The sequence below is a fragment of the Prorops nasuta genome, unplaced genomic scaffold, assembly GCF_024137725.1.
Source record: "Prorops nasuta isolate Cenicafe-Biocafe unplaced genomic scaffold, Cenicafe_Pnas_1.2 PNAS00014, whole genome shotgun sequence".
Classification (NCBI taxonomy): domain Eukaryota; kingdom Metazoa; phylum Arthropoda; class Insecta; order Hymenoptera; family Bethylidae; genus Prorops; species Prorops nasuta.
In genome coordinates this window covers 908403-933525 of record NW_027116811.1, presented here as the reverse complement: position 1 = coordinate 933525, position 25123 = coordinate 908403, and the positions used below count along the sequence as shown (strand labels likewise).

General features: G+C 38.1%; 2 protein-coding genes across 2 annotated transcripts in view; both read right to left on the bottom strand.

Annotated features, from left to right (window-relative positions):
• Window positions 1–18466, bottom strand: part of LOC136778291 (uncharacterized) — a 73254-nt gene extending 54788 nt beyond the window's left edge. Inside the window, exon 1 of the mRNA XM_066735007.1 lies at window positions 17210–18466. Coding sequence (XP_066591104.1) covers window positions 17210–17288 — 79 coding nt within the window. The 5' untranslated portion in view covers window positions 17289–18466. The remainder of the gene's footprint in view (window positions 1–17209) is intronic.
• A 2413-nt stretch (window positions 18467–20879) lies between these two features.
• LOC136778364 (uncharacterized) lies at window positions 20880–25091 on the bottom strand. The gene is made up of 9 exons (XM_066735147.1): window positions 25061–25091; window positions 24734–24951; window positions 24437–24647; window positions 24079–24353; window positions 23868–23991; window positions 23576–23790; window positions 23331–23481; window positions 23033–23251; window positions 20880–22912 (listed from the first exon to the last, which is right to left on the bottom strand). Exons 2-9 carry the CDS (start codon window positions 24860–24862, stop codon window positions 22545–22547), a joined length of 1692 nt encoding a protein of 563 aa, XP_066591244.1. The 5' UTR covers window positions 24863–24951; window positions 25061–25091; the 3' UTR covers window positions 20880–22544.
• Between the last annotated feature and the right edge of the window lie 32 nt (window positions 25092–25123).

Sequence of the window (25123 nt, the reverse complement as noted above, 5' to 3'; positions counted from 1 at the left end):
TGGTGAAGAAAGCCAAAGGAAGAATAAACAGGACCCGCGGACCGTACTACACGGTTCCACGCATCAAGAAGATGACCGCGCGTGCACGAAAAGGGAGTCAAGGCCCGGTAAGGATCGAATTTAGATTGCGAGGAGCAAGATCGATCTTAGCTGTGAACCATGGCTGTACCTATATATCGACGACACGTTTAAAGTTTCTTTCCTTGATCGAACGACCATCAGCCTTGATCCTATTTGGTAGGAGCGAGAGAGTCGCTTTGTGTAATTCGCGTGGTGATAATTGCTGGCTGAGATGAGCCAAGAAAAATCGATGGAAAAACAATTTATAAACAAGTAAGAATAAGGAAAACGCACATTCGAATTTTTTCGATAGTCTTCACGGAAAGAATTTTATCTCGGTCATTTTGATATAGCCAGAGGGTATCGTCTGGCACTATACATATATATAGTTAGGAATTATACGAGCCATTTTATTTACTATTGTTGAACGATAGTTAGGTTGACTGAGAGATAACAACTACTGCTTCGTGACAATTATTTCTCGATGCACTTGAAACGAGCCATGCAACCAAGGCTTCAGCATTTTCTCGATGATGCAAATTCTTCGGGAATAATCGACGAAGGTTAAATCTGAGAAGCCAGGGGCTATGCTCGATGCAGTCCCTTTACTCCGAAAATACTTGGGCAATTTTTATCATTTTATATATAGCTACTCGGCTCGCATAAGACTATCGAGAAAACGCACGATATACCTTATCTCATATTAGTCTTACTTTGGTTATCAGTGGTTTTTAGCTATTCACCTGGCTCTCGTACTGTGCCAATTTAAACTCGCCAAACACTCAACACTTTAAACAAAATCTGCTACTGCTTCTTCTCTGTATTGCTTGATTTACTAAATGTGATTTTAAGTCTACTTCGTTTCTTCAACGATTGGACAATCGCGTCACATATATATATATATATATATATATTATCTCATTCGGTTCCTTAAATACATAAATCTAAACTCAATTGTCTCATTTGAATTGTACGTTCGATAAAGCGAAGATTTGTCATATTTGCCGTACTATATCTATACCTATATAGGCTAGAAATATCGGACAGGCGTGAAATATGAAATTCTTGACGCCTCGTTAGGCGTTTTGAAGAATTTAATCTATCACAAATATACATTTTCATCCATCTCACGGCAGGTGTAGATGGTAATAATTTTTGATAAACCAATGCTGAAGTGTATCATTGATTTATTAATAGCGGGTGTATAATAAATCAATCGTTTTACGAAAAGGGCTCACAATTCAATTGTTTACCATTGTACTTGAAAACGATAATTTTTATCAAATTAACGACCGCGAGCTAGAGGAATACGATGAATTTTTCGATTTTCGTTCGAGCCAATCGCGATAAAGGCATATCTCACGAGTTATCGTGACAATACGTTCGACAACGCAAATTAAGGCGAAAATGAACGAATAAGCTTTATGCCTAGAGCGAATAAAATTTTGATTGCAAGATTATCGTTGAAATTCTCGATAACGAGTTGTAGAAACTGATCGGAGGAACGGATAAATCATGTGAAATTAAAGTGTTTAATCTAGAAAAAATCGTGATAGTATAGCTGTTCTCTCGTGAAAATCGAGAGACACGCGCTCTGCCTTATACAGGTTCTTTTTTTTCTCATTTCTTTCGTAGACAGAGCTAATTAACGCTCCTTTATCTTATCACGACGAAATCACTCGCAAGCTCCCATTACGATTATAGCTCTGAAAAACAAGCAGCGGAATTTTAGCAAGATTTCATTAAGGATAATTTAATTGCTATTTTGTGCCACGATTGATGGAAATGAAGAATATATATTTAAATAGGGACGTTTGAGGCGAGTCTCTCCCATTCTCAAGGGTATACCATCAGCAGAGAAGAGAATTGAGGATAATTGTCACGTTATATCGCGGTCGTCGCGATAGAGTTCACGACTTCCGAGTCGAAATAGTAATTTATTTACTTTGCTAGCCAAGAAACACGCCTTCGATAAATACTGGCCTCGCAGTGTAAGGCGCAGGTTGAATAATCCGAAATGCTAATCGGAGGAAGAGAGAGCCGCTGGCAGAGTATCTTAAGACGGGATGAGGTAACAGTGCAGAAAACACCCAACCAGTTAATGCTAATGAATTTAGAAGAGTAAACCTCGCCAATTTGACCATTTTTGCTCTTATCGACTAATAATAAACTTTACACCTTCCATCTCCTCGCAATTTTTTATCAAACCTAGATGGTAAACACTGATATATATATATATATATATATACATATAGGGATCAAACACGATAATTTAAAAAAGAAATCAATTTAACGGTGGATGTGTATAATCGTATTAATCGTAATCGATCGTTCTATATAATAATTAAAAAGAATCAATTTTTCACTCATTAATTGTTTTTATCATTCTCGTGTTTTAAAGTGTCTAAATAACAAACTATCGATATTAATATTAATTTATATATAGAGTATTCACGGATTTTTGCAAGCAGATTCTTCGAGTGATTTGTTAGATACATCGGCGATGGAGGATTTTAGGTAAGGTAGGCTGATTTACTCGATTGTTTCCTGCAGTGAAACGTTGGATCGGGGTCTTGGAGGTCAGGAAAAGATCTGCGAGAGAGCATCGAGAAAGGCGACTGGAGGATTTATTCGGTTTATGGAACACGAATGGTCAGTTTTTGTGGGATGCTGCTGGGTCTCCCACGTGGCTTCTGGCTCAAGGAATTTGCTTTTGGTTCGTTGGCTGCTTTTTACTGAAATACCCTGCACATGCGTGCACTCCGGTCGAACGTGCGCTAATCGCTCTACCTTTTAGCTTTTTTCTTTCTTTAACCTTTATTTTCCTTTAGCTGGGTGAAAGCTGCGAAATAAATGTCTCTCATGCCACTCCCGAAACCTCCTTTATCCCTCCACACCTTGCAATCGTTCATTTTCTATCCTCGAATGACAAAGGAACTCTGCAACAATGCTGAATTTACAAATGTCCTCCTAGAGAAAACCTGTCACATGTATATGTATTTGTACAGCTGTCGTTAATTATATCGAGGAACAAGTTGGAATTCGTTATTATAGTGCGTCTGCCCTTACTTCTCTCTCCTCTCTCTCTCTCTCGTTTTTTCCTCTTGGCCAAAACTTTTAATCGTTCCCCCTCAAGAGCAAAGTCCAAAGAAATTTTTGCCAAGAACGAGCTTCGTCACTAATACCAAGGCCTCGTAAATTTTTGCAATTCTTTATTTCCTACGAAGCCATTGTATATATAAATACGTATATCAGCTTTGCAAAGCCACCCTTGGTTGAGATTTAAGCTTTAGCACGTGCACTCGGTGCACTCTCATTGAAATAAGAGGACGAGATAGCAGACTGATAGAATAATCCACATGTATGCAGCTGGCTCTTTCGTGTTTTGCATCATTCTTACAAGGAAAGAAGCCTTTGTTTCTCTTCACGATCATCCTCGCTAATCTCACTGTAAACTTTTCTCAGTCGTGTATGCACAATCCTCTTACTATACACATTAGCATAACTAATTCGCTTAAATCCTCGCTTAAATTGCTCGCATTTCGAGGCCAAATCATCGATAATTTTAATCCTCGTCCTAACCGCGTTTGAGAGTGTATAGTCCATCGGTTAAAATGTCTCGTAGCATGTAGAGATAGAAGAAAAGGCGTATCTTCGTAAGTGAAGGAGATATTAAAATTTTTCAAGGACCTTCTCGAAAGGTTTATAAAAAATATTAATATATCTCTAATAGTTGGCAAGATACTCGTCTTCTTGTATTTATAATCTGGAGCATTTTATCTGAATGACCCTGTACAAGTTATATCAAAAGATTTGTTATAACGATAGTACATATATTGTGCATAGTTACGTAAGCAAGTTTTATCTGGACCTACCTTAAAGTGATTATTGTTTCGTACAGTCGAAGCTGGCACGCACGATTTTCGTGCTTCGCCATACGGGGTGAGCGGGACTCCGTTGAAGCACGTGCTAAGAACGCTACGGTAGACGAAACATATACGCGCTAAGTACACGGATACCGATACTAACACGCTGCTCGCTTTAAACCTGGCGGAATGCAATTAGAAACACGTGCGCGACACGGATCATCCGACTTTCGTTGCTCCGATAAATCACCCGATACCGTTCGTACACACGTAACGCAGCGTAACGATCCCGAAAGGAACCAGCTTACACCCAATCGATACTTTCTCCATTAAAATAAGGTCAACGATTTTTCCACCTTTACCTCACCTTACAACGCGTTACGTTACGTTTTCTGCACCTCGTGAAAAACGACATTTCCATGTTTAAAGAGTAATCGATTGATCAGCTCTGTAAAAGCCTCACTTTTCTAAAATTACAAAAATATTTTTATTTTTTTTTATAGTTTTATAATCAATTAAAGTATTTATTTGTTGTAATTTTTAGATTTCTCTCTCTAAATTCTTGTATATAGGTCTCGCCACCATAACTGCGCAAGGGGTAATTGTTAGTAAAAAGAAAAAAAAACAGAATTTATTACAGCGCAACATTATAATATAAATGTTGGAATTTTATGCAAATCGATCAACGTTGAATTCAATTTTATCAGCTATACTACTCACTTATTACAGTTTTTACCCAGGCTGTAAGATTTTGCAGCAGTACACCACCGATTCAGTTACAACTGGTTTGTCTCGGAAAGCCCGAAATAAAAAGGTATAATTATCCAGTTTTTTGCTCACCACGATAAAGCACAGTTCGTTTCACTCGATTCCTATATATAAATTATGCAAATCGCTGTGTGTACCAGTAGGTACTTTATTCTAATCTAACTTTATTATTCTATTTTTTTCCTCCTGCCACGAGATCATAAAGTGAGTTTAATGCCTTTGTTTGATGAGAATTAATCACGTTTTTCCTCCAACAAACGGAATTTTCACACACTGCGGAAGAATCCGCGTTGAATCAGATTTTTATACACTTTTTACATATGTTCCGATCCACAGAATTTCTTTGTCGAGTGATAATTACTTTATAATTCAAGGTAGCAAAACCATTCGAGTATTAATTATGAGGCTATATATGTATAGGGACGCATCTAATCTATACACAAGTTTCTTTACAATTATTTTAAAATAATGCATTCTACGAGTGTAAGTAATTGTGTTACTATATTCGCGCTTGTTGAGCGAAGCGTTGATCAATTTGATCAAAATTCTTGCTCGAGAATGATAATAAGAGATGTTCTAAAAACAACTTTAAATACAATGGTGGAAAAGTGCGAGGGAGTGAAATGAAGGAGAAAAGGAATTTTCCTCTTTCTCTCTCGAAAGACGAATTTATTAAAAGCGTTATCCACCAAGTGGTGGTTATCCTTGACACGAGGAGAGATTGAAATTAATCCACTCTGGTGTCTCTCAACGAGATATCGACCTTTGCTATCCGTGCAGAATTTCACGAAATTTTAGCAAAATTCTCTTTCGATTATCCAGAAACGAACCAATTAACGCAGTGCCTCGCTTCACGAATATAATTAAAGGCAAGAAGCTTCCAAGATTTCGCGATAAAAAGTTTCGTCAATTTTTTACCAACTTCCATGCTCCGCTGGTCAATCTTCAGGGAAAAAATATGAACACATGCAACGACAAGTGGAATATTACGAGGCCTCTAAAAGCGAGTTCATAACTATCTGAAATAATAATTTATTGCCACGGTTTGAGTGAAATACAAGAAAAGCTCGTTTTCGAAGCAGTGTATACGTAGAAGAATTTAACTTTTTTCAAGTAACTTAATTGCAATGAAAATGGAAAAAATGCCACATAATTCTGCTCCATTGGTGCTTCTTGTTTTTCATCAGTGGGGACAGCTGAGAACGTTCGGAGGACGATACAGCTGCTTAAACCGCAATTATCGAAATTGAATTTTCCTGGTAAAAATTTCCTGTCAGACGTAACTTATTTAACTCGATTGCTATAGTTTCAAGGATGCTCTGCTGCTCTCGGGTGCTCTCCGATAAATGTTCAGGCATCTGTTTAAGGCGTGATCTTAATAGGGAAGAAGTACATTTTGTTGATAAAAGGAGAGAAGATATGATGTCGATATATTTGAACCTGTGGAATATTTCAGCGGAAGCAGCAATGATCGACGAAAGGACGGATCGATCTGACGGTCGTTTCGCGAAGAATGCGAATCACGTAGCGAGCTCCTATCCATATTTGTTTTTCAGAATGCAACGCAAGGCGACACAACTCGCCTTTCTCAGGCTCGATAGTAATCGAAGCAAAGTTTAATCGAACATTTTCCTAAAATTTCTTATACAAAAAACCGACAGTTTATTTATATAAGCGCGTTCCGGAATTAAATATAATTAAAACCGTGTCAAGTTTTTAACAAACAATCATTATTGAACCGTGATAAAGGATTTTAAAAAATGTGACTTTTTGCAGCTGTTGAAATAAAATCTTGTACTGACTTGTTGACAAAAGGATATACTATATTGCTAAGTCATAAAAAATCGTAGTTTCTTTTATCTATTGAAAGGAGATTATTCAATCTATGCTAATAAGCTAGTGTGATAATTAGAAATTATTGAGTTACGAGAAACATGAAACGAAAATCCTTAAGGAGGATTATACTAATCCTTCGAGCTCATGAAAAAATTATTTTTCAGGTAATCAGTGTAATTTAAGCTTTAATGTGTATGATTAACGATTGTAATAAATAGATAAAGTTAAGTTTTCTTAACTGGATGATTCGATTGAGTATCTGACAGAGAGAGAAGAGAGATAAAGTGAGTGCATATAGGGATCTTGCAGAAAGTAAGGAGTGCTTCATGCAGATACAATGATGGACGCTCGATCAAGGTGAAAGCACGGTCGAATTTCATTCCATATCGTACGTAAACATATTCGATCAATGCTGCAAATCAATGTTGAGGATTATACGGGAGGATTAATAATATCACACTGCCAACAGCTCGATCGAACACACGTATGCAAAGATTACGCTTAACTAATTAGCTATAATATAAAGCACAACTGTATTTTTCTTTTAATTATATTTTGAAATAATAGGGGAAAAAGGTATAAGAAGAAAAAGTTGCACAGAAATTTGTCTGAAGGTATAATTCTTCCCTATATTCTCTCTTATCGATGGTTACCACAGTGAACATCGAAAAGACTCGTATTACGTATCACATATATGGAAGGAGGAAACCCATCCTTTGCAAGAATAGTGTTATTAGGTAACTCCATAAGTTACTTGTGGCTACACATATCCATATTCATGACCTCTCATAATCTTTTGAAAAAAAATCATCAATGGCAGCCTAAACTGCACGAAAAACGACTGTGGAATAGTTTTAATAAAACGTGATACGACCTCGTCGCGAAAAATTGTCATTCACATATAAATTAAAGATTAATCGATGTTAATCGCACAAAGAATTACAAGTATAATTAAAAGTGAAAGAAATCATTTAAATTGCACAAGCTCTAAGTTGATTACCCAGGAATCCGATCATCCACGTTTCAATATTTATCAGACATTAAAATTAGACTCGAAGCGACAAATTAAGTGTAAATTGCAGGTGGGATAAACACCGAAGCAGAGAGTTGCAAAACTTCTGGTTGGAAAAGAAACGACGACAGTTACTTAACGGTTCACAGAAATTGACCAGTCGAGAATAGAAAAAATCATTGGAAATGATAAGCGATCTTCCTTTAATAGTCACGTATTGATAAGCTTAACGAGCGTGGAATTAAAAAAACATTAACTTATACTATTTTAAGATCCAAAAGCCATTTGGTATTCATCTATGCCTGGCTCGTGTACAACTACCTGTAATTACTTGGCTATAATTTGCACAGCGACAAAAAAATACTGCAGTACTCGAAAAAAGCCAAACGTGGGATTTCTTTTGCAGAAAAACTCGCGAAGCAGATCGTTTAATCCCGAATCTCGATTCGAGTAGAAAAACTTGTAAGCTATAGTATAGCGAACGATTGTTTGGCCAATGAACAGTGAAACTTGTATTATTATGCTCCACACCGCGATAACGAGAATCTTAGAAAATATTCGACCTCGTTTTAATCGCGTATTACTTTTACTCTTCCGCCATTATTTACCCTGTTTCCAAGTGGCAGTTGAGCGAATCGAGCAAAGAGGGAGAGAATAAACAATAACTCTCGATTCTCGCCAAAGTTTCATTCGATAACAAAAATAGATCGTTTATGATAATTATTATTTATCGAGCGGTTGTCAAGATACATGATCGGTTTGGAAGGCGAAAGAATATCAGTCGAGTCTTTTCGCTGATGCGAGTCATATTATTATATATATATATATATATATATATATATAAATAGGTAGATCAATCTTTATTTAAAATCTGATTTGGATGTAATTTGATCCTTTGAGACAATTAAAAAAAATCATAGGACAACAGAGCGATATAGGACGGGAAGCTCGTGGTGGAACGCACTGTCGAGCAGAACGTCCTTGAACTTGCAGAGCTTCCGGTACACGCAACGAAGAATCGCGAGTGTTTTGAGAAATCCGTTAATTTCAGGCGTAAACATAAATAAACATTTGAATCACGACGGCGGCCTTGAGGAAAGAAGATCTCTTATACATCTAACGTAGTCCTGTGGGTTGTCGAGTCAAAGACTGATCGCGTCATCGCGAAGTATAATTTCCAGGCGAAAACACGTGTCTGACAGGTCATTGCCTTTTTCCCCTGATTATTCGCCAAATGCCAAGATCGATGCTTCTCCTCCGGTTCGCGCGCAACTTATTCGTGCTACCTTGCTGGTTTCACCTGGCGTAGCCTCGGGCCTCGGCCTAGAAAAATACCAAAAAATGCAGAACCAATCCTTTTGAGAATGTCCGAATAAGCTGCATGCCACCCAATTTGTGCCACACGGTGGTCTCGCTCCGACGTTCTTTATTATTTTCAATTTTATCTACCGTCTTATTGCTGTACAAGTACGGAAAGAGACAATATATATTGTAAGAGTGTACATATATATATATATATATATATATATATATATATATATATATACACTATATATTCATGCGATGGTAATCGTTGAAATAACGAGCAGCTATGAGTATTTTTATCGAGAATGCTCGCTTCGTGCAATTCGCATGTATACGATATAGCTGCGATTAAAAGTCCTGCCACGCCTCCCATTTGACATTCAAAGACGAATATGGCAATATTCGTGATTGCGTAAGATCATCCAGATGTACTCCCCAGATGCAACCACCATTCGCATAATTTTCTTGTTTTTTAATTTAATTGTCTTTTTAGCATCGCCATTTATGGACTAACCTTCCGTCATCCCTCGCGAGCACAACTCTGCGCAAAAGTAACATATAGAGGAGCTCGTGGAGAGCCCTTTGGTTATTTTTCTCAAAGTTGTGTGAAATTTTTCCATTTGTAATATCTCTCGCGTTGCGCAACGTCCATTCGCTTCAATTCTCTTTGCGTTAGCTTATATAATTCCACATTTACAAATACGTTCGACTCGTGTGTGTCGTTTCTCAAAAGCTGCCTGTAAATCAAACCAACTGATTAAAGATTTTTCTTCGTTCTCGTTAGATTTCGACTGATGAGTTCTGTCCGCTCTCGCAGATTCATTATTTATGTAACGCAGTGCATGGGAACGCGATAAATCACGACCACACCTCCCGTTGCTCGCATTGCAAATGCTCCAACGAGAGAGCCATGAAATTGGAATAAAACTGCGCTATTAATTCAGTTCACTCGTGTCTATACAGCATAGATATATGCATCGATTAAAGTGCATGGGTAATACAAGTTTTCGAGCAGAAGCGACCAATGGCAGCGCTGCGATTCTAATCCAAGCATCCTATAATCAGCCTGCAGACGCAGCCACACCCCCCACGACCGTTTCTACAACTGCAAAAAATCCTCTATAGTTCAACAATGCTAATTCTCTTCTAAGAAAAGCGTACGATGATTTCATTAATTCGACATCGATCCAGACGAGAACCCCACTAACACTACCTCCTCCTCGCTGCCTCTCGATAACTTTAGCTTATTTTCTTTTATCCACTTTTTACCTGTCTTTATACAATTTTCATAACAACAATTGTTCCATGACTCTGCGATATTTTTCCTCCTTATCGCTGGTAGCCTTGTGCCGGTATGAAAAACCACCGTGCGACACTGACATTCGTGCAAAAAATTCTTACGCCAATTCTGTCGTGTGATACGAAATGCGAAAGTATACGCGATAGCGAGTTAATTCCGTTATTTTGCTATAACGAGGAAAACGGAGAGTACTTTTCTTCATTATCGGTATGTGTATTGGGTAATAAGATTTCTCTGCATGGCGCGAAGATTCGATCGTTGTTTCTCTCTTTCAATTTGTCCTTTCCCTCCCTCGAGACTCGAGATCCCGCAGCATGGCGAAAATACGTGACAGCGCAGAAAGCCAGATTTCAAGGTGAATCAGGGATCACGCGGTTAATGCTTTATTTTTCTCGTATTTGTCAGAGGCACGAAACACGTCCAAAGTTCAAGATCACTCTCGCCGGATCGCAGGAATTTTCCTGCGAGGACTCCACGCTCGTTTATCCCGTATTTCCGGCCATAAAGCTACCTACACTCGCTCCTCCTCACAGATTTAATGCTTTTTTGCCTTCGAGAGAGAGGATCAAACTGCCCGATTAGGACTAATTTACGTAACTCGAATCCGAATGCCTGTATAAATTTCAGTCAAAACCCTGGGACTCGACTCGATTGTTAATGATAAATCTCAAGCTTCGTTGCTCCTCCGTGAAATTCAGCAGAAAATTTGCTTCTTATCTCGCCAGATCAATCTCTGATAATATAATGCTTTGGCTCCAATTGTCCAATTTTACTTACATAAAGCAACTTACGCAAGGTAGTCGAGTGAATTTAACAACAAATTGCGACAAGTATATTCCGATAGGCCGCAAATAAGAAGCAAAATTTCTGATAAAATTACTCTGCTACATATATAAATGGTAATTTCGTATGATTTACGCGTGAATAATTCACGCGAAGATCCGATGATAAAGCCACGGCCTCTGGAGTATTGCTTCGAAAAAATGATATTAGCTTCATCAATATTTAATCGTGCCAGAATTCAACCACTCCTGCCACTTATTTTTATAACACAAATATATATTGTCGTGCGAACGAGAAGATTTATGATTCCGGAGCAGCCAGTGAAAAAGAAAATTCCAATTGAAGACTCATCGAAAGGAGAGATGCTGGCCGTGATTGAGAAGTTTGGAAAAATTTTAATGGTCGAGCCAGCAAAACAATCAATTAACATTCGTGAAACGTTGATTGACCACGCGTATAATAAGCTATCAGTGTTTTTTCTTTAGCGTAATATACGTGGAATTACGCATCCTCTTTGTGAGAATGCCAGTTTAGCCTCATCATGAATATGAAAGATAAGTAATGTACATCGTTTTGACATTCTGTCAGGTTATACATATTTTTCAATTCGTCCGCTGGCAATATCATTATAGCAAATAACCAAAGTACGTATTGGCTTTTTTCCACCACACGCGAGCTGAAACTCATTGTATCAACGTCGTATCTCACTTTCGGTCTCGTCACGTTAGGGGCCCGGCTCTAAGTAAGCTTCATTGACAGAAATTTTAGCACCTGTAAAATTAGATATCGAATTACTTATACACGAAACGTGGATAATATTCCCAACGCTTATTATTATCATTTTGCTCGCCTCTGGGCCATCATTAGACACGCAGCATCGAAACGTCGACACTGCAATGCCATAAGTACCAGGATCAATAGACGATCGAGACAAATTTAAACTTCGCCGCGCGACGCACCAATTCTTAATGATGATCCTAAAGTTCAATATTGAAATTCACGAGATACCTGCAATATTCTATATTCGTGCAAAACTCGATTTACAAATTGCTTCGCAAACTCCTATATAGCGCAGCTCGATCTATATTATACTAAATAGAAGCATCAATAAACGTAAGAAAAAAGAGCTCATAATTGAACGATATGGTTTGTTCGTTCAATTCTCGAGTTTAGAACTATCCTTATCGGATAAACGTGATTTCCGTTGAAAAACAATTTTTGGTTATTTTTACGAGAGTTCTTGGCGTGCCAATCGTCTCGAGTCATTCGAGCCTCGTCGACTCTTTATATTGTTGCCGTATACAGAACTGATTTAAGTGCGACGAAGCAGCACGTTAAGGTTTAAACGCGACGAAGCTAATCGAACGAGACTGTATCGAATGAATTAAAGAAGGAACGATTGTTGAGTAATTTGCAAAATTCCGAGATGCGTTTGTCCCTGTGCGAGAGCTGCACAATCTCAGCTGGCTAATTAAAATACACCTAGTCATCCTTATGTATTCCGATGTTCGATCCATGGGACTTTGTACTCTGGCTTGACGCATCCTTGCCCAGGATGCTCCTGAGAAACGCACCGGACCCACTAGATCCTCTTCCTTTTCCTCGAATCACCGCGTAATCCCCTACACTCTGTTAATCCCTTGATATATCCCGATACTACCAAAGATACCAGCTCATCGATTAATTAAGTAGACTCGCGTCTCAAAGTCTACGTCAACAACAGCAACAAAGTCTTATAAACAAATTGGTGTGGATAATGAGTATTTAAAGTTGAATAAGAGTCGAAGCAAACAATTATTATATAGGAGGATTGGAACAAAATGTTCTTCGTATTGATATCGTGGAAAAGTACACACATGGGAATTGATATTTGTTATTGTATTCAAATCCTGGTTATATGAATAACGGATTTTAATGATTAAAAGCTTTCGAGAAAACACTTGTGCGCCAGTATACGCTCGGAGTCTTCGAAAGATGATCTTGGACAAAGCATGAATCATAAAAAGGTGACATAACAGAATCCGAGAAATATTAATGATTTGGTCATTGAATTACGCTGTGCAATTAGCAGTCCTCCGGTGTATATAATTATAAACAAATTTACTGACATGTACGAGCGCGTGCATGGAAATTTCTGTTACTGTGAGAGATTTTCAATGATTTTTTAGAATCGTCTGGAGAGATCACCACTCGTGGACAACATGAATCACGTAAAAATGACACAACTGGAAGAGCAATGGTTGTCCCGAGGAATAATGAATAATAAAGTTGTCGCGCGCGCGGGCGTAGCGTAATTGGAAATTAACTTTTATTATATTCAAGTGTCTGAGAGGAAATCCCTCCAACTTCTTTCACAGGTACTTCAAGCGATTTTAAATCGTCATTTTAACACCGAAACATCCATATACCTCATAGAGATATTTAGCAAGTTTGCTATAATAAAAGGAAATCATTCATGATTCGTTGTATCAATAAATAAATTATAATAAAAAAAGATTTTTGGCTGAATAAATTTTCCTAAGTAGGTACATCAGGTCAATCCACAAAAGCATATATCTTTTTATAATAGAGAGAAAAAAACCAGGAGTATTGCTTAATCGGTTATTATTCACAATTTACGAATGACCAAAGTTTATTACATGTAAGTTTTAATCAAATGGTAGTTCGCTTGTGTTCTTGACAAATGTTGTGGCAAAACTTTTGATCAGAATGCACATGATCAAAGTGGTTAATAAAATTGTAGGTTGTTCATTTCGAGTTAGGTATAGGAAGCAAATGAAACATCAGTTCTGTAGCAAAATGGCACGCTATGAGACAGCAGGACCATGAGAAATTAATGTGCACGCGCGATACGTCTATATGGGTACTAATATTTATTATATGCATACACACATATATATATATATATATATAGACATAATATAGATAACACATAGAGTGAGATGACACTGAACGAAACAACAATAGTGTCAAGGATCCTTCGTTATATTCGCCACAATGATAGCAGACCCGTCAATCTGCCTATGCAGTAAAATATAATCCAAAAGATTATACGTATACAGTCTCAAAGGTAAAAGTTATTAAACTGGCCCAGTTCTACTAATACGCGAATCATCCATTGAACGATACTTTTTATAGCTCTATATAAGCTATTTCTTTATTATTAAATTCGATTATTATATTAATAATTTTGCAATAAAGCGAATATATAAAATAGCATAAAGTAGGGAATCGTATATTTTTCTACCTAATTAATTTTCACCTCGCGACGGTCACGGTTACCATTCAGCGTTCCGTGCAATTATTTACCGGCTACAGGCTGCAATTCCTGGGCTGCTTTTTATGTAACGAAACGTTGAATGCACGATTGATTTTTATTTTACCGAAGAAAATGTCGAGGAACTAATTGAATATCGATTCCAGGATTTTTATTAATTTTTATTCTTTCCTCCTGCAATAATATATACATGTTTCTCACTTAAGAATTGTGATTCCGGTTATATCGAACTTGAGATTTGCAGGAAATGCAACAAAGCGCGTTTTCATATGGTAAATAGTCCGTGGAGTTTTCGGTTAAACAATTAGCAAAGGCCGATTCACGTGTTTTTCTCAATAAGGGGCAACAAATCTCGCGTGGCAATTATGGCTTAGAAACCAGTTTTTCGGAGACCTATATAGCTGCATGCTACCACACATTTCTCGCTTTTCAAAAGCCCAACTGCATTCTTCATCCCGAATTCCAAGAAATCTCTAATGACGCATAATTGTAACGATCTTTATCAGAACGGCAATGATAATAACGTATGTAAATTATTCTTTAGAATTCCACTCGGAATCTCCAAAGGAGATCATTAAGATTTACGTAAAAGGATCGGTATAGATCAACGAATCGCGCATCAATAGTGTTATTGTTTATATATAATATATATAAAGCTACACACCTCTCTCTCTCTCTCTCTCTCTCTCTCTCTCTCTCTCTTTTCTTCTCACAAATATATTTTCAATTTCCAGCAGTTAACTTTATGTAAGCTTAGATATTTATATAACAGTCTCGAGTTTTCCTTATTATATATTTTATTGCTTCGCATTTCCTTATTTTTCGGTGCACTTTTCGTTCTAATTGTTTCCACTAATGGTTTCTTTCGTTCTGCAAGAGCTACTGATTTTTTCTCCTGAATTTTTATAAATTTTCATGACCGAGTAAAATAGAACTTGTGTGAGACTATAGCAGAAGAATTCTCAGATAATTCCATACATTATACATATTCATTGTTGGCCAATATATTAAGTGCTAGCTCAGCTGACGTTTAAAGATTTATCGAAATTAATAAACAGAATCTTGCAAACGTACCTACTATACCGTACACGGCGGACCCTGCGTATAATCTATGCTTCGGCTTTTTTATAAAATTTTAATCGTATAATCAATAATCGATTCCAGTTGGATAACCGAAGAACCTGATGATTATGAAAAGATCCAGCCATTAGAATCCGTCATCGCTTAAAAATAAATTTATATTTCACTACACAGCAATGAAAACCGATTGCGAGCCTCTCTCTTTCTCAGCTTTATGGAGAACTTTTCATTTTTACGCCATAATTTGCGTGGTTCTCGTATTTTTAGATATAGTAGCCTATGACAATATAGTATGCTATTTGGGTCGAAACGTTCATGTTTGAATAATCGACACGTGTTTCAGCACCGTTAAAAGGGACGAGATAGATCATGAAACATTCAACATTGTTTTGTTCCCGAAAGAAGTACTGTTAGTCGAACGAGGTGCATCCCTCGAACGTGAATTCCTTACAGAAATTTAGAAATTCCGCAAGAAGAAAGGATTTATATCGAGTTGAATATGTGTGATCCAAAGTAATTGAAATAATCGTATTACAAAAATTGTATATATCACCTCTATAGGAATGAATTTGCTTTTAAGTAAACTTAAGAGGAACGAAACGATCGACTATGAGCTTCTATCGAAATTCACCTTCAACATTTGTATATAGTAGCGGCGTGTTGATTCGAAACTAAGTAATTGAACAAGTGGCGGACTTGTGATAAAATATGGTAGGAAAAGTTATCAGACACAACAGATTCTTGTGTACTTTATGAAAATAAAGCTATACGTGAGATCATTAATATTTTTTGCTACTTAATATCTCGCAATTTCTGATAATATTCTTATAAGACGAGGGTTAAATGTGACTCTACTTTTTTTACTGCTTCGCGAGAAGAAAAGAGCAAAAAGTTCACTGTAACGCATTAGATACTTTATGCATACAGTAAATCTATACTGTACATCATATATTTCTTCTATTTTTGTTTTCATTTAATTTAATTTGTAAATTAAAAGAATTGAATTTTTTCCTCTTGGCAAAAGTAGGAACTCGAGACTCGCCAGATCCAATAGCAAGTGCAAAAATTATATTCCTTCTTAGTGTATCTGTTCTTGTGACAAAAAAATCGGACTGTCAAAATATTACTCGCTTTCCTGTACTTATCTTATCTCCTAATTAATAGTAATTTATGAGACATTAAAATTTTGTTCGTCGATCAAGAATCGAAAAATAAAATATGACGAAATAAGAGATGAATTATTATAAAAGTAAAGCTAGAGAGCTATAATCTGTGATCACTGCAGATTGTTTCTAAAAGAGTTTTTAGGTGCAAAACAATCGTCCAATAGTCACGAGATTGTTTTTTTTTTAAGTATTAAGAACTGTCGCTGTCGCCTCCATCGATTGAACGTAGTTATGCAAAAATAAGTAACTAATGGATGAAATAATAAATGATTTGACACAAGCGAGAATTTTTAAATCCATGTCTAAAAAACTATTGAATTTCTCAATAAATTTCTAAGACATCTCATTAAGAAAATTGTCTTTTACAATTTTCTTTAAATAATACAATATTCCTGATTCTGTCCCCTAAATATATAAATTTCACAAAATTGTCAGTTGGTTTCTCTTGTTTGCTCAACTATACGTACTGCCAGTTGTGCGTACCCTTTGAAATTGTCAATAGAGCCGAGCTGTGCAAAAGTCTTCCGACGTTACCTTGAAATCTACGTCAATGACGTTCACGTGCTTGCCTGTTATTAACAATAAATGTCTGGAGGTAAAAACTTGCTTTCCATTGACGAATCATCAAAGCGAGTTCGAAAGAAGTCCGATAGATAAAAACTATGTGAATTGGAGTGATTCAGATGATGGATATAAAAGGAGCGAGAGCAGAAAGCGAAAAAAATTGAAAGCGACGATTCGAACTGTCGAACTTACCTAGGTCATCCACGACGTATCGATCCTTCGGATTCATCTTAGCGATTTCCGTGGCGCTGACGACGATGCCGACGCTCATCGTCCTTGACCTCGTACACGCTTCCGCGGATCACCGATTTATATCCGAAACACGAGCATTCACCGCTGCCACGAACGATCCTCGAATCTTCCAGATAATTACGCAACAACGCCAAAACAATCCTGTCCTCTTTTCACTTTTCTCCATGCACACGCGTGGAGACTGGAGACTCTGTTCCTCCTCCCCGCCACAAAGCAATCTTTTTTCTATTCTTGATTCTCTTCTGGCACTCTGCCTCCTATACACACACCCCGACCACTCACTTTTAATTTCAGCCAAGAGCAACGTGGACACTTGGAATTGAGAGGAAACTCAGACCACTTTGACCCTCTGCCAAACTCTCCAGAATTTAAGCAGAAAATTACCGATTCCTCCCACGAAGGAAAAATCTCGATTGGTCATTGTCTCGAGCGATCGTCGTCGCGATTTTATGGAGCTTTAGTCTTTTTTTAGAAATCCCACAATTCGTCGAGATAAAACGTAGCTTTGAAACAGGTTTGATCACTTCACTTTTCTCTCACACCTGTAGAATCTTTGCTGCAGTGATCGAATATAAGATGCAGGTGTGTCGGTGTAGACGTATCTCTGCTTGTCTAGGTCGTCGCACACGCAGAGAAAGGGAAGTTTCCGTGGTACCGTGATTGGTGCTCCAAAGCGATACTTGCAAAAATAACGAGACCACGCAGGTGTGCCTATACCTATACCATTGCAATGCGCGTAAAATGTTTTCACCGTCGCGCAGCTCGCGCTTAATTAAGCGAGTGCACTCTTTATCGCGTTTTATCAGTCCTGTCACGAATTCCCGTGGCGTTCTTCGAATATATAGCCAATGGCAGATAAGAAAGAATCATCGAAGACGACTCGTCTACACGATTTTCTCGGCGCAGCCCAATCTAGGGATGTTATCGCTTATTCGATCTGCCGATTTTTCTCGGGTCCGAGCTTCTACGTATCAATCGCCAGCCGATCGGAGCGAGAAATTCGGTTTCCTGGGGGGCACGTGGCTATTTCTGTGTGGGGAGGGTCATTATACGCGCAGCGATAATCGAGTAATATATCGATGTATATACATGTGATGTGTATATAATATAAAATATGATGAGAGAAGAGCGTGCAGATCCCTGCAGGTGCGAAACTTCCTATCGAGCGAAGCTGTCGTCGTGCACGAGCGATCCGACCACTGTTGGCAGAGTGATCTGCGAGGCGAGTCGCGAGCGCGAGCGAGTTAAGCTGATCCGATATTCCACGGGGAAGTTGTTGGGCGTGGGGAAACAAGCGGGATGGAGGGGAACACACCGCAGTCACGGCGGATCGAGTGCAGAGATGCTCACCGCTGGTGCGCGCCTCTCTGTCAGGTGCGCGTTTTTCGATCTCTTCTCTTTAGCGCGAACAATCTCAAACTTCTCGCCACTTAATTCTTATCGCTCAATTATTACGACCTCGTGATTCTCTATATGTAACATATATATATATATATATATATATCACTCGTGCAGGGCTATATCTCGCGTTATACAGCCTGGATCTATATGGAATATATCAAAGTTCACAGAGGCGAAAATTGTGTATAGACACTCGGAATTTAGGTCGTGGGTGGATCTGAAATCCCATGTCCTTGGATCGTACTCGATACCAGCACTCCCAATCGTAAATACGCTATTTATTCTGAATTTTTACCAATTCTTTGCGCAAAAGTCTCGCTTTTAAATCGAAAGACCTTGAGTATAATTTTGTGAATCGAGAATATTTTTTCTATACGTATATATAGAGACTATAGTGGATGAAAAGAGAAGAGAAATTATTATTACGGTAAGGAGAATAAGCGAGAGATCGCTATCTCGTTTGTATTTGATGTTGAATCTTGCAGTGACCTTGGATAGCTGGATGCACCGACATCGGGGGATCGGAGCTGGATCACCCCCCGACGCACTCATCTGATAAGGATCTGGCACGTGTTCAACCGGCGGGATTGTTACGTCATGGCTATAAGAAACGACGCTATCAATTGGACACGTGACGATACTAATGTTTTACTAGATACATATTGTACAGGTGCACGTCCTTGGAGTAGCATCGAGGGCGGGACTAGTCGTGTCATCCCTGATGCGCGAAAATATATAATGTAATCGAGAGGACGAGAGTCGGGTGTCGGCACGAAAAACAGCTGACGCTACTTTTTCCACCCCCCCCCCTCCCCTCTCCTTCCTAAAGTATAATAGTAATCAACATGCGTTCATTTATCACTCTGATTTTTGCCGATTTTATACCAGGCTCCATTGCGGTACAGAAATGGCTTATTCGGAGGCACACGTTGGACAACAACCGGTTGCAATCCGGAGAGACGCGCTTTCCGCTAACCCCGATCGCCGAGCAGTCTAGAGATCGGTTTGCGCCTGCAGTGCGGTGTATACGCAGGCTGCGCGGACACGATAAGTCTGAGTCACCTCGAAACGGGAACGAGTAGCTTCTAGGACGAACTATAACGAACCGGTCCGAGAATCGGCCGATCCAATTACGAATGCGCGCACCGATCGTACGATCCGGAAGCAGATTTCTCGATCGCTTCGAGACTCTGCGCGATCGTGCCGAAAAATCCAGTTTCTCCAGCAGATTTAAATAACAAAAACAAAACTGGAATTTCAGTTTTGGTTTAACGCCCGCCGCTTTTACTTTGCACGCGAAAGCCCACTGCTGATGATCACGCGATAGGAAAATCGGCGGCTCAGACTCGTCCAGTTGCGAATATCCAAACGGTTTCTCTTTGACATTTCGCAAGGTTCCTGTATATACTATATGTATATAGATCGGAGTAGTCGCGCGGAGAACAAAGAATTCTCTTCTCGGTTCAACGTTCGCCCTAATGCTTCACATGCCTGGGTGAAACCATGTGATCTGTAACGATCTAATTTATAACACGAATGAGAATCGAGTTGCAATATTTTCCAGAGGGAAATGGGATTTTCTGGAGGATCGTACGAGTCATGCTTACGTTCTCGCGGAAATTGACGCGGGAAACGGTGCGTGTCTCTCTCTCTCTCTCTCTCTCTCTCTCTCTCTGTAGACGTAAGCGAGCAAGGCCGACGAAGCAGCGACAACGAGTTAAAACTGGCGGGAATGGGAGGAATCAGGCAAGTCGTCCAAGTCTCATTCGTCGTCGTCGTCGTCGCAGGTGGGGACTGGGGAGTCCATTTATTCGTCGCATTTCGGCGTTTTAAATAAACTCTTACAATGACAAAGAAAGGAATAAAAGTAATGCTAAAAAACTTATCTTCCAATTTTTGCGGTCAACTCTTTCGACGACTCGTGTGATTAAGCAATATTGATTTTTTCTTTTAATTTATCATGGATACGAATATAGGACAGTTTTTTGCACAAGTTTTATTGAAATTGGCGAGAACCGATCAGTTGGATGCGACGTGTTTTCTCGAGAGCTCGGCTGCACTTACGGACAATCATTTCCTCCCCTTTTCCATAAAGAAAGAATTTTATATCTATATGACTACAGCGAGCTTGTCGTACAGTAAACTTGTAAACATAAATAAACACAGAGGTAATAAGATAATATAGATAAAGACTGAGCAAGAGACTTGGTAAATGGCAGATTAGTTTTTATTATTTTTTTTTACACCTGCTATAAATTATAAAAATGAAGAAGGTGAAATAAATTTTTCGTGTCTCTTGGGTTAAACTTTTTAAGCTTGCAAAAATGGTATTCTCATTGCACAATGCTTGATCTCTTTCACACGATAATTATTACCAAGGGTTATCAATCCTTGCAAGAGAAAAAAATGTTTTCCCAACCAATGCCAAAGATATAATCGCTTTCTGATAAAAATCTTTACGACACTTCCATTCGAAGGTTCCTCGTTATTATTTTAGAACTTGTACGAACGGTTCATGGATTTTTTTCTAAAAAGAAAAATGTTGATCGTTATCAAAGCTAGACAATGGATATAGAAGAGCGCGTGCCTTTAACGCGATTGAAATGAGAGGGAGCGATACGTGCGAAACTGTCCGTACTGTAATGAAAGGAGCATTTGGCTTCATTTGAGATTGCCTTATTAATATCAGTTTATGGTGCAAATACATTAAAGTCGCGAATAAGCGAGCCTTTCTTATTGCATCGGATGCTATCTATATTCACTGTGCAGGCCGAATATTCATTGCTCGACGTCTACGGAGGATGTCGAGGACCCGAAAGACGTCACAATTTCGCACAGGTGCCACTTAACGCCTTTTTAGCCCAACCATCACTAACGTGGCTCGAATGACAATCGCAAACATCCATAGGAATAATATTATTATTTGTCATTTCAATTGACGCGAAATCTATCCAGACGCTTTTACTCTGTCCTTGTAAACACAATATCGTCGCGCACAATCTATAAACTCATAAATAAGTGTCAATGACTCCTTTCGACGAATTTCGATAGGTGAAACAAACTTTCTACCATTTATTTATACCGCAAACCGCTCTCTAAACGAAATTTACAAAATGGTATAGCTACATGTCTACCGAGCTAAGATCTACCTTTGCAATATACCACGGGACAATGCCGGTAGAACTTTGCCAATGCAAGGAGGCGCAATCTTTTTGCCAGACGTTTTCTTTCACGAATCATTTTCCATTATTATTTTAATTTTCTTAGCCTTCGCGAAAATTTATTATCGATTTCATGTGAAACGACCCAGATGCATACCGCGTAAAAAAATTATGCTTACTGCATCAAATCTTGCATTTAGTACTGACACTAAAATTAATTGGAGCGAAAGTTGAATTTATTTCAGCCAAGGTCGCAATTCCATAGAATTCTTTAACATTTTCTAATTAATCAAATTAATTGTTTTACAACTTGTTAATATGGTAGTAGTAGTGGTTGATTGCTTCGGAGTATTTGTTGTTTTAGCAGTTCAATGGGTAAACGTTTTTTTTTTCTCGAGACAATCAGATAATCGTAACGATGATAAATCGATCAGCTTCTCCATAAACAACGTAATTCGTCTTTGCATCATTCAGCATACTGATATCTAAATACAGCAATGAGCCCGCACTCGTATAATCATAAATTATTGATACCAGCTGTTTTTACTTCAGCATTCGACAGGAAAATCTCCAAATTAAGTCTTCGTCCTATAAATTCTTTCATCAACCCTCGCATACCCTTTCTCAGCTACAATATATCATTTTCTATAATTCCATGAGATATCTTGCTATCTCACGAATATATTACTACTATTTAATTGAATTCACTATTTTCAACCTAACAAACTGTCCCATTGCCAGTTCCCACATGTAGGAAACGAGCTAGGTGGGTGCCTCATCTCTGAATCTTCGCCAACTTTCAAAACTACGCCCATTCCCATTTCTGCGTGATTCGAAATATGACAATGCAGGAGCCAGTAACCAGGACTCGAGGCCAAAAATCGAATAATCGTAAATCCGCCCGAGGGTATGCCAATCGTGTCTTTTACTACTGGCCTATCAAAGTTTTTCACTATCGATTCTTCCTCGTTCCATCTCTTTACTGTCTCGAACGAAATATTTTTTCCTATTGATTCCATCGCCACCACATAAAAATTGTAGCCGTGCAAGTGCATTGGATGATCCTGACTGTGCAATGGACCTTAAAAAATCATTTGCGTTATTAATTTAAGTAACGTTGTAATTAATTTTGCTTTTCATCTAAGTTTGTTAGAAAAATAAAATAAGTATTGATATATTGTGGTGTGCCAGTTGTACTAACTGCTATCAATGAAAATAATTTCTACAAGATCATCCTTTGAAACAGTGTAAAGGTAAGGACACGTGCAGAAACCAGATATACAAGTCTTGGCAGAATCGTCGTCTTCTCTACAATACATATCTTTATTTACTTCCTTGTACTGCGTTAGCAATGGTACAGGAGGAAATTCAAAACTCAATTGATTTATCTGAGGATAAGGACCAGGAAACCGGAAAGCATCTGTATGAATAAAGAGTTAATTGTATCCTTATTTTTTTCAACTGCAGGCACAATACTGTGTTTAATCATCAATACTCACCATAAAAATTAAAACTGAAGTTTAAATATATCTTTTTATCAGGTTTGCCTGATATTCTTGAAGGGGGAGGCGATGCATTTTTTATCTTAGTTAATTCAACTAAAGTATTATTTGGAAAGAAATTTTGCCACATTTGTACAGGATTCAACAACTGAAAGAATATAGTTTTTATCGTTTGAAATAATTTTAACGACTTTTACTTACAATTAAATATATTATAGAATATATTATTTTAATGAACAAACCAGGCCTGATCGAGCTCCATCCCAGTAATCCGTACCTCCTTTTGGAGCTTTCAGGTCAACATCATTGTAGTGCAAGATTGCAGTTTCCGATACATTCGCCGCCTTCGAATTGCAAAAGCCCAATCCACGAAATCTCATCCAATAATTGTCTGGTTTCTGATCAGCAATGAGAATGAAATCGTATCTTTCTCCACTATTTATAACCAACGTGTCAACTGAAAATGAGTTGTTTTTATAAAACTCACATCTAGAAACATTAAAATCTAAAAGCATGAACGATTATAATATTTACCCTTGATTGGTTCTAATATACCAGTTTCCGAGGCAATTACCAGCAATTTATGATTGTCGACCGAGACTTGAACGGGACAATAAATCGCGCTATTCTGCAGGATCCTAAATCGGTATCGTTTGTGCTAATTGTATAGTAAAGAGATGGGAGAGAGAAAGAGAGAAAATTGTTTTAAGAGATAAGTTATAACTCTAATATTACATTGTCTTACTTGATCAACGTGGAAAGTTGCTCGAGGTGTATGGTAAATTTGATCGTTTTCCTCGAAGGTCTCGTGTGCGCCAAATCCATTAATGAGGAGCCCGAAACCAGAGACAAAGGTTCTTTTGTGAAGCGCTTTCGGTAAAATAGAGCCAGTATTCGATGGATACCAATGCCAAATTATAACAGTGTGCTCGGCTAGGTCGTAGTCGTAATAGTCAGAAATCGAATCGTTCGCTTTCCGAATTATTAAGCCTCCGAACAGCCCATCGCTCTCTTCGAACCCTAAAAAATTTAAAGACTTTCGTTAATTCTCTATCGAATAAATTTGCATTCTTTTCAAATATAACCGAATGATACTACAGTACCAATATGGGAATGCCACATGTGACTGCCGGCTGGATTCGCTTTAAACTCATAGACGAATGTGTTGTGTGGAGAAATTGGACATTGCGTGATATATGGCGTTCCATCCATAAATGGTGTTTCATGCTGATGCATTCCGTGCCAGTGTATGGTGGTACTTTCACTACTCAATGCATTGATCACCTTAATTTTTACCGTGTCTCCCTCGCATACCTATCGCATTTCCAATTTATATACTCTTCAATTTTTCAACAACAAAAAATTACGTTTAAATAAAGAAACATTGAAATGCACTTTACTTGGATACTTGGACCTGGCAACATCTCGTTCACAACTATGACAGGCCTAATGTTCCCTCCTGCTGTAATGCATCCTTCCTTGTAACAATCTCGCTCATCTATAGGACAATTTCCACACGCGAAACTCATAGAAGTATACTGAGTCACTGTGAAACTGTAGGAACAGATTCTTTGGTCCCCTTTGCGACAGATGCGATAGCAATGATGGTATTTCCCTCCTTGATAACATATAATAATTCTTAACAGAATGCTTCTCTTGTTTGTCTGCTATTATAATATTCTTTTCTTGTTAAACTCTTCGATAAATTATTTAATACAGTCGCTTACCGCGTACTTCTTCGCCTGTATTATTTAGCCCGTAGCCATGAGTCTAAGAAAAAGACAATACAA